Source organism: Tachysurus fulvidraco, chromosome 16 (assembly GCF_022655615.1).
Source record: "Tachysurus fulvidraco isolate hzauxx_2018 chromosome 16, HZAU_PFXX_2.0, whole genome shotgun sequence".
Lineage (NCBI taxonomy): Eukaryota > Metazoa > Chordata > Actinopteri > Siluriformes > Bagridae > Tachysurus > Tachysurus fulvidraco.
The window spans coordinates 16,183,324-16,193,832 of record NC_062533.1 but is presented as its reverse complement, the minus strand read 5'-3'; the positions used below and the strand labels follow the sequence as shown (position 1 = coordinate 16,193,832).

Below are 10,509 nucleotides of genomic sequence, written 5' to 3'. Positions count from 1 at the left end.
AGTGTTTCAGTTCATCCCAGAAGTGTTCAGTGGGGTCAGGGCTCTTTACAGGAGTTCTTCCACTTCACCCTTATCCACACCATGTCTTCATGGATCTTGCTTTGTGCACTGGATCAACGTCATGCTGGAACAGGTTTGTGAAGAGAAATTGTAAGGCTAGAGTATACAAAGGTATTGTAGATAATTGTGTGCTTTCAGCTTCGTGTCAACAGTTTGGGGAAGAACCACATATTGTATGTGTAATGGTCAGGGGTCCATACTTTTGGTAATATAGTAAAAATAAAGTGTTTAATGTATAAATGTATTTATATTACACACATGCTGTAACACACATGCTGCAACACACATGCTGTAACACACATGCTGCAACACACATGCTGCAACACACATGCTGTAACACACATGCTGTAACACACATGCTGTAACACACATGCTGCAACACACATGCTGCAACACACATGCTGTAACACACATGCTGTAACACACATGCTGTAACACATGCTGTGTACGACGGTAAAAATAATTTAAGGACAGCGCGCGCTGCTAGATTGGTCGCTTAAGCGCTCGCGCAATGAGACGTCAAAACGGGACGAGTTGCTGTTTCTCTCTCTCTCTCTCTCTCTCTCTCTCTCTCTCACACACACACACACACACTCCGGGGTGTTTAGTGGTGAGAGAGAGAGAGAGAGAGAGAGAGAGAGAGAGAGAGAGAGAGAGAGAGAGAGAGAGACTGTTCCATACACCGTGCGCACACACACACACGAAGCGCCACGCGGGTGTCTCGGACTCGGACAGCGAACTCGCCTCCGTTGCTCGTACTTTTTTCCTCTTTTCTCCCCAATGAAGCGTGATGTTATGCTGTTAAAGTCTTCTACCTGACAACATTGGCTCGTTTTTTTCCGCCATGAGCTGCTTGGATGTCATGTACCAAGTGTACGCGCCGCCTCAGCCTTACTTCACCCCAACTTACAGCCCGTACCACCATCATCATCATCCTCATCCTCATCCTCACCACCAGGTAAGTTTCACTAGCACTATTACACTTACTGTATACACTGTTAGACTGAACATCCAGGAAACTTTGCTGTAGGGTTGTGCACGAGCTCTCCGTGGAGTTTGCGCGTAAATGCAATGTTTTAATAAACAAAACGACAATGAACTGTGTAGATTACACAAAAAATGTGTGTGCGTGTGTGTGTGCGCGTGCGTGTGTGTGTGTGTGTGCCAAATGCTGTAAATGTGTGTGCGTGTGTGTGGGTGTAATTGTGCAATCTAAACTAAATGAAATTCAACTTTGTGTCGCATTTAAATGTTAACAAATGTATTTAAAAATATATATATATTAATTTAATCTTAAATCTTTTACTAGGTTTTAAAAAAGAATCCTATTGTACTTTTGGTATTTAATCTTAAACCATTTGACACATAATTCGTGTGTGTGTGTGTGTGTGTGTGTGTGTGTGTGTGTGTGTGTGTGTGTGTGTGTGTGTGTGTGTTGCTGGTTTGGGTATAAATACAATGTAATAGAAAAGATTTACCTGTGTGGTACCTGTTTAAAGTGTTTGCACTTTCCTAAAAGCTCTCATAGCAAACACACACATGCACATGCGTGTTTCAACACAGGGCTGGTGTTCATATTTGAAATAGTGTGAAACGTGTCAGATTTCACAGAACTCACGCAACACACATGTAGCTCAGTGCGGGGCTTTTTGTTTTGGTCATGAAACAAACTACATGGAGAAATCTGTATCTGGATTATTTTGTTTTTCATTTTAATTGTAGAATTTGTAGATTGTTAGAATGGTTTTAAAGTTTTGGGTTTTAATATACATGACATACCCTGAAAGGTAAAGGGTTAAAAAATAAAACTTGAATGCTCGTATGCAGATAATAGTAAAGGAACAACAACAACAACAATAATAATAACAGTGATCAAATTTGTGTTGTTTCAGAAATTGGCTTTCTATTCCAAAATGCAAGAAGAGCCTGTAAGCGGTGGGAACGCGTTCTCCAGTCATCCCGCAGCCACTATAAAGGAGGAGGACTGTGCGCCGGAGAAGGAGCAGCCGCCTGAAGCCGAGTACATCAGCTCACGATGTGTCCTCTTCACCTACTTCCAGGGAGACATCAGCTCGGTGGTGGACGAACACTTTAGCCGTGCACTGAGCCAAACCAACAGCTTCGGTCCCGCTTCAGCCAGCGGCAACAAAACGGCACGAGGAGCCTGGAAAGGTGCATCATGATGTTCATGATCATGTAGTGAAATAACTCAGGCATGTTCTCTTCGTATATGAAACCCAACACAGTAACAGCTCTAATGCTCGGATGCTTTGATGATCCTAATTATTTAACAGTAGTTTAAAATAAAGAGAAAAAGACTTTGTCTGGAGTTTGATTTATAATTAATTAAGGAAGGCAAAAAAAATAAGGTTTTACTCTTTTTTTAAAAAAAAAAAAACACTCTCTCTTAGTACTTTCCATTTTTTGAGAAGAATTAACTTTTTATCTGCACATCAACATCATCATGTTTATGTTCTGTAAAGCTGCTTTGAGACAATGTCTATTGTAAAAAGCGCTATACAAATAAACTTGAATTGAATTGAATTGAATCATCATCATCAGTTTGTCTTACTTAGAATTCATAATTATATTCACAAAGATCTCACGTTAAAGTTTACAAAATACATATTTATATGAACACATTCCGCTTCACTTCCTCCAGAAGGATCATTCCCAATGAGCCAGCGCAGTTTCCCTCCGTCCTTCTGGAACAGCGCTTATCAGCCGTCAGTCACAGCGTCTTTAAGCAGTGCTCTGAGTGCGTCCCACACCGACCTGCCCTTTCCTGCTGACCCGTACTCCAGCGCCTCGTTACACAGCCACCTCCACCAGGCGACGCCGGAATCCTGGCACCCAACACACCACCACCACCATCATCATCCTTACCCGCTCGGAGGCTCCATCAGCGCTCAGAGCTCAGCTTATCCTCGACCTTCGGTACACGACGTGTACGGGACGCATTTCGACCCACGTTACAGCTCTCTTCTAGTGCCCTCAGTGCGACCACACAGACTCCCTCCGGCCACCGTGCCTGCTCCCGGACCCTCGCCTTGCGACATCAGCAAGAGCGATCCAACTAGCTCGGCATGGACCGGAGCTTTCCCCGGAACGGGATCTGAAATGGGACAGAGCCTCAGCCTGAATGTGGATGCAGGTAAGAAACAATGATTTAAAAACTTTTTTAATTATTCCCATATTTGATGTTCTTGAATCTCAACTAAACCGTTTTGAAATTATTGGGTGAAATTGGGTGAAATGTTTTTTGAAAATTTCTCAAAAATTTCTCAAACAAACAGGAAAACTGTGTAAAATCCATAGCAAATTTGTCAAATATTTGACATTGTGATATAGATATAGTATCATGAACTCTTGAATATTAACACAAGGCTTAAATCACACACTGTCCTGTTTTGTCAACATTTTTTAACCTAATCTCCATCAGTTTCTTTGGTGAAAACGAATTTCACCTAAAGTATTTTTTTCAAAAGCGTTAAAAACTCAGTGAAAAGATCTCTATAAAAGAATTGCGTGTATAATTTTGTGCTAGTTTGTTAAGGTTTTTTGAGCTTTGAGCTATTATGCCATTATATACTGTATAATGTACATGAGTAGCGAATAATTCACTAATGCGAACTTAAACGTGTGGTTCATTTTTTTTAACCTAAAAAAAAAACTAAACCATGAAAGTGAGGGTTTCTTTTATGTTGAATTCATTATTGCTGTATTAACAATCAGGAATGTAGGTAGATTTTCACCTTTTATTATATACTTCACCTGCTGACTGCAGTGATTATGTAATATTTAAACGATTTGCATGTGTTGTGTGGATTTACTGTACAACACATCCCTGAAGAATTCAAATAAATTCAATTAAATTTCTTTACGTCTATAATACGTGTTCACAATAAATAAAAAAATAATTAAAAAGCTTTATGGAAATCTGGCTTTGTCTTTTTTCCTCACAGATGGAGTGTGAATGAATAATGTTTTTATGTTCTAGTCAAGGTTGTAGTATTTGGCTTCTTCTGCAAAAAAAAAAAAAAAGTCTGCTAAAAAAGTTTAGCTTTTTTATTCTTTACACCTTTATTTTCACACTTTTTTGCTTCAGAGCTGGTTTGCTTCCCTCTTCCTTTTCCTTTTCTTACCCTCCTTTTTTCCCTTCTTGTCTTACTTTTTCTCTCAGGTCTGCAAAACCAGGATAAAAGCAAGGACTTGTATTGGTTTTAATGGCCTGCCTGCCAACTTTCCTGCCCTACTTCCTGCCTCCCTGCCTGTTCCAGCCTCGGCTGATCTCTGTCTTTCTGTGCCTTTTGCTTAGGCCACAACAGGCTTGTCTTTTTTTTCTTCCCTGTAACAGATTGTGATCTCACTTGCAGCTCGGCGTTACGCGCTCTGCAGCGGGGGCGTCCTGAGCTGAAATCACTCCACGGTGGATAAACCTAAAAGCTCTGCCGGTTTCCTTCCAGAGCGGAGAAAGAGAAAGAGAAAGACGGAGAGGTGGAAGAAAGAGATGAAACTCGGCTTTCCAGAAATACATGCCGGTGGTGTGACCGGCAGCTGTTCTCTGTACAGCAGACACACGTCCAAGAGAAATAAAAAAAAAGCAGAACAAGCACTTCATTCTGGGATGCGTGAGAACCGAAACTTCAGAAGTGATCACAACGTCCTTCACAACAGGGACCACGGCCAGCGTCAAACACAGGACAGGGTCTTATTGCAATTTTTTTTTTTTTTTTTTTTTGGAAATGAGAGACTCGGACGAGAGCAGCATTCCCTGTCGTATATTACAGAAGAGACTGGAGGCTATTTGAAGCCACTTGACTCTATCTATATTGCTCTCGACAGCTGTCATCGACAACTGGCTTGGAGCTCAGCGGACACACACAATCACAGCGTCGCTCTGCACCGCGTAACGGCCCGGATTTTTTTTTTAAATAAAAGGAGCGTTTTGTTGAACACACTCACGTGGAAAGAAGTTGTTTGTGAGTTACATATAAACAAAGGGGAAGAGTGAACACATGAGGAAGTGCCAGCAGATGGACACGCACATACACACATGTACACACACACACACACACACACACACACACACACACACACAATTTCAATGTTTCTGTATATACTCCATGTGTCTGAACATAAAGTCGGCTCGTTGCTCTGAACACACTGCCAAAAACCTGCTGTTCGGTTTTCAGTCATCACTGGCACACAAGCTACGTTTATACACAGCCCAAGAAACAAATTTACATCCATCAAACCATCTAGATTTTCATATTCAACACGGCCTTGAGGAACGCTGTTTTGTTCTGCTGTGTAAATGAATATAATATACTATATATATATATATATATATTTGTGCTCTTTTAAAATATTGTAAGATTAGATCAAAGTCTGAGAAGACGTTTAAATAGGGTTCATTAAGTCTGAATACAGGCTAGAAATAGGGTTAAAAAAAATCGGAGTAAACTTTTAAAAAGGGTCCTAAATTCTGATAAAATATTATAATTAGGTTCAAAATCAGAGAACACTTTTAAAATGTGTCTTAAATTCTGACAAAATATTAAAAATAGGTTCAAAATCAGAGAACATGTTTCATTTTAAAGGAAATGTTTTGTTGAGAATTTTGCGAATTTTAATATGAAAAAATGACAGTGATGCATTTGTTATTGATGCACAAATGTGCTGTAAAAACTTGTAAAAACTGAAATATTAAAACGTAAACGTGAAATATTAAAAAAGTCTGAGGATGTTATAAATCGGGAAATTTCTTGAGAATTTTGAAAATTATTATACAAAGAAAAGATGTGTTTGATATCATAAATAGTGATTTGTTTCAGGGTTGTTATTTACCGAAAATTTGATTTAGATCAAGTTTTGAATAGATTTCATACAAACTTGTGACTCTGTAAACATTTTGGTTTGTTTCAGTTTGGCTTTTTTTGTTTTAAATATTATAGAATTAAACGAAAGTTTAAAACTTTGAGGACGCGTTTAAAAATCTAGGATTTTTTTTTTTCATTTAAATTTGAAAATTTTTGGGAGAATATTTGAGAATCTTTTGCACAAAGAAAGGACGTGTTTGATATCTTCTATATCGGATCGCTTCCATAGGGCACTATTTTCATGCAAATTTGTGAATTTGATCGTTTCTCCTGGAGTGAATATGACACCTACAGAAGACATTTGTTCAGCGTCGGCTTTCATACAAACTTTAGAATGTTTAGAGCGTTTTTTTTTTTAAATACTATGAAATTCTGCCGTTCATGTAAATATTTCTAAAGGTCTTCGCTACAGTCGTCCCTGATCGAGCCAAGATCATTTCTAATCAAAAAATATTGTGAGAAATCAGAAAGGAATGCAAAATAGAGGTCTTACCGCTTCTGTTTTGTGTTTTGAGATAAAGAAAAAAGCAACAAATCAATCAGAGCAAATAAAATCGTTTATTTAATTTTTTAAATGATTTCCTCTAAACTGAATTGAGTTCCATAGACTATTTATTTATATATATTGTTTTGAGTACAAGCCAATTTCAGAAAAATCACAGTGTAAATTAGAAACGAATTGGCGTCAATACTAACGCAATTTCTATTCGTTATGTTTAAAAATCGTCCGGATATTAAACTCTTAAACTATTGACTTATCTTTAAGGCATGTTATTCGAAAACTCACTAGAGAAGCTAGAGTGTGTGTAAAGTTACTGCAGTGAGGGATGTACATGTGGACAAGTTTGTATATCAAAAATTTGTTATATAGAAGAGACAGCGATTATTTATAAGGCAAAGTTAAATTAACGTTTCATTAATATCTATTTAAATGCTGGAAATTTGTCTTTCGCCCTTACATGGTCTGGATGACGTTAGGTTACATGTTCTTATGTTTTCAAGACATTCTCAAGAAATTTTCACCAGATTTCTGGTCAATTTAGATTAAATACAATAATAAACAAACAAACAAACAAACAAACAAATAAATAGGTGTCTGAGAGCCTCTGTGTGTAACCGCAGCCCAGTGTGACCAGTATGACAAGTCCCGATGGTGTATTCGAAGATATTTATTAATATATTGTAAACCTTGTAAACATTTTTTTCCTTGTCAAGGAGACTTCAGTGTTTATCTGATTTATCCCTACTATCTGTCTTCATGCTAAAAGAGCAGAACCGTGTCATAGACGCAGATCATCTTTCAGTAAAAAAAATGAATTTATTAAAAAACAAACCAGAAGTGCATGTCACGGTGCTGTAAACTCTCCCAAAGTATTTCTTATTTCTTAGAAAATTCTAGAAACGTTGTAAAAATCCGACGGAGAGGAGAATTAATCAGTTTAATATTTCAAAAAAAATTTATTTTTTTTTGGACAAGGATTACCTTTTTTTATGAACTCTACATGGGCATTTGCACGAGGCAGCCTTTAGGATCTGATGAGAACTTTTATAGAAGAAAGATTCCTTGATCATCAGGAAACTTCTCAACCTCTTCATCATGACCTTCCCTGTGTATGTTACCAGTGTACATAAGGCTCTACATGGAGGGTCTGCTGTATTAATAAAGTGACTCCGGTGTTAAGAAAACACGAAACACCTCGACTAAATCATGACCGGTTTATCGTCACGCTCTGTACGTCTCTATACCCCTAATTCTGTGCTGTGTGAAGACAAAGATTTCAAAATGATTCCTGTTTTATTATTGTGTAATAACTGTATAATATATACATGATTTGGGGACATAAGAAGGAAAAATACGATTAAAAAACCTGATGAACCTGTGATGAGGTAGGATTGTGTAGGTTTAAATATCAATAAAGGTAATACAATTAATTCACTGGAATTTCCAGAATTTAGAAATTAAAAACAACTTAAAAAGATATTGACATAATAATAATAACAATAATAATAACAATAATAATAATAACAATAATATATTAGAATTCTTTCTTTCTCTTTAATCTGTGTGTGTGTGTGTGTGTGTGTGTGTGTGTGTGTGTGTGTGTGTGTGTGTGTGTGTGTGTGTGTGTGTGTGAGTGTGTGAGTGAGTGTGTGTGTGTGTGTGTGTGTGTGTGTGTGTGTGTGTGTGTGTGTGTGTTTGTGTGTGTGTGTGTGTGTGTGTGTGTGAGAGAGAGAGAGAGAGAGTGTTTATTTATATATATATATATATATATATATATATATATATATATATATATATAATATTTGTTGTTTTTAATCTGTAACGTGATTGTAGTGATTGTAATTTACACATATATTTGTTGTTGTTTTTTTTGATCAACAGAATGTTAATATTTTCCTTTCGAACTTCTGTGATTTCTTTAAATACTCAAAAACCCACAATATTTGTGTATATAATAGTTCATTTTGCAGTCTGTGATAACGCACAATCTCTTTTCAGTCCTCATGCACATAAAAAGCACCACTTAGATAATATATGAGCCTTAAAGCCTCACAAAAACACACACACACACACACACACACACACACACACACACACACACACACACACACACACACACACACACACACAGACAGAGCTATTCAGCTATGCCTTATAAAAGGAGATTAAAAGAAAGCTGTCCACATTCTTCCTCATGGCAGATCGCTTAGAGAAGCAGTTTATACTTTAGAGTTTTTTTTTTTTTTATTTAGCTTTATTATTAATTGTTATCATCCTGAGCAAGACAGAGTGTGGAACTCTGATTAGCAGCAATTTAACAATGGACTTCTAGAAAAATTATATCTTCCACATACAAGTAAACACTGACAAATCTGGCTAGAGTCGCTGTAATTGACAAGAGGGATAGTGAGGGTAGGGGGTTAGAGAGAGAGAGAGAGAGAGAGAGAGAGAGAGAGAGAGAGAGAGAGAGAGAGAGAGAGAGAGAGAGAGAGAGAGAGACATGGAGGGAGATGGTGAGAGAGGGGGAGAGAGAGAGCGAGAGAGAGGGAGAGGGGGGAGATGGGGGGGAGAAGAGAGAGGGGAGATGGGGAGGGGAGAAGAGAGAGGGGGAGATGGGGAGGAGAGAGAGAGAGAGAGAGAGAGAGAGAGAGAGAGAGAGAGAGAGAGAGAGAGAGAGAGAGAGAGAGAGGGATTACTTGCATCGAGGGCCAAGAACAAGGGCCAAGACTCAGGATTATTTATTGTGATTTACTTGAATATGGCATCTGATATAAAGACAGAATGCACATACATCTCTCAGATCTTTCTTCACCTTCTCTTTCCGTCATCTCTTTCTGTCCATCGTCATCAAGATCACTTTCTCTGTGTGTTTTGTTTGTCCTCATCTTTCTTTTTATGCCATTCTCTCCATCATTTCTCAAATCAAATCAAATCAAAGTTTATTTATAGAGCACCTTTTTAAAACAGCAGGTGTTCTCCAAAGTGCTGTACAAACAATATAAAATAAACAATAGAACTAAAAAGCATAATAATAATAATAATAATAATAATAATAATAATAATAATAATAATAATAATAAATAAATAAAATAACAACTAAATAAAAGTAATAAAAATGCAATAAATACAATAATAGTTAGTAACACACACTAAAAAAACTCCTAACAGGTAACTCTCATACTGCGTTGTATGCTGCACCATACAAATATGTTTTTAAATGTGATTTAAAATCAGCAAGTGAAGGAGCCGCCTAATGTACAAAGGCAAATTATTCCAGAGTTTGGGGGCCGCTACTGCAAAGGCACGGTCGCCTCTGCTCTTTAATCTTGAGTTGGGGGATACTAAAAGCAGTTGCCCAGCAGACCTAAGTGCTCTGGATGGAGCATATGGCTTTAATAGGTCTGAAAGATACTTAGGACCAATCTTATTTAATGATTTAAAAACTAAAAGTAAAATCTTGAAATCAATTCTAAAATGAACGGGCAACCAATGAAGGGAAGCCAATATAGGTGTAATGTGTTCTCGTTTGCGTGTCCCCGTTAATAAACGTGCAGCTGCGTTTTGTACCCTTTGCAAGCGTGTTAGAGATGCCTCACCAATGCCTACATAGAGACTATTACAATAGTCCAGGCGGGATGATATAAAAGCATGGATGACCCTCTCAAAATCAGTAAAAGATACAAATGACTTGACTTTAGATAATTGCCTTAACTGAAAAAAAACACAATTTAACTACCAAATTAATCTGTTTTCTAGTTTAAAGTCACCATCCATTAAAACCCCCAGGTTTTTGACAACAGGCTTCACAAGTGACTTTAAGTCACCCAGATCTACATCACGAGTATTAATCTTACCGCCAGGTCGAAATAAAATGATTTCATTTTTATCTTCATAAAACTTTAATAAGTTGGAGGCCATCCAGACTTTAATATCTTCAAGACATCTCAGCAAAGGTGCTACAGAGTCTGCATCCTTCTGTTTCAAAGGCAGATAGAGTTGCAAGTCATCTGCATAACAGTGAAATGAAATGCCATGTTCCCTAAAAATGGACCCTAAAGGTAATAT

General features: G+C 37.6%; 1 protein-coding gene across 3 annotated transcripts; it reads left to right on the top strand.

Annotated features, from left to right (window-relative positions):
• Nucleotides 1–533: 533 nt before the first annotated feature.
• Nucleotides 534–7,823, top strand: vgll2a (vestigial-like family member 2a). Of its 3 annotated transcripts, none has more exons than XM_047801935.1 (4): nucleotides 534–1,018; nucleotides 1,953–2,232; nucleotides 2,726–3,214; nucleotides 4,244–7,823. In XM_047801935.1, exons 1-4 carry the CDS (start codon nucleotides 905–907, stop codon nucleotides 4,285–4,287), a joined length of 927 nt encoding a protein of 308 aa, XP_047657891.1. In that variant the 5' UTR covers nucleotides 534–904; the 3' UTR covers nucleotides 4,288–7,823. The 3 variants fall into 3 exon arrangements, with proteins under 3 accessions (XP_047657891.1, XP_047657890.1, XP_027011147.1); XM_047801934.1 differs by having other exon boundaries at nucleotides 538–1,018; nucleotides 2,723–3,214; nucleotides 4,437–7,823; XM_027155346.2 differs by having other exon boundaries at nucleotides 538–1,018; nucleotides 2,723–3,214.
• Nucleotides 7,824–10,509: the final 2,686 nt, after the last annotated feature.

Excerpts from the sequence above, each read along its gene's own strand:
- vgll2a (XM_027155346.2), top strand. The coding sequence starts at position 905 with ATGAGCTGCTTGGATGTCATGTACCAAGTGTACGCGCCGCCTCAGCCT. Across the intron at positions 1,019-1,952 it reads ATCCTCATCCTCACCACCAG|AAATTGGCTTTCTATTCCAA; the intron begins GTAAGTTTCACT and ends GTGTTGTTTCAG. Across the intron at positions 2,233-2,722 it reads GGCACGAGGAGCCTGGAAAG|AAGGATCATTCCCAATGAGC; the intron begins GTGCATCATGAT and ends CACTTCCTCCAG.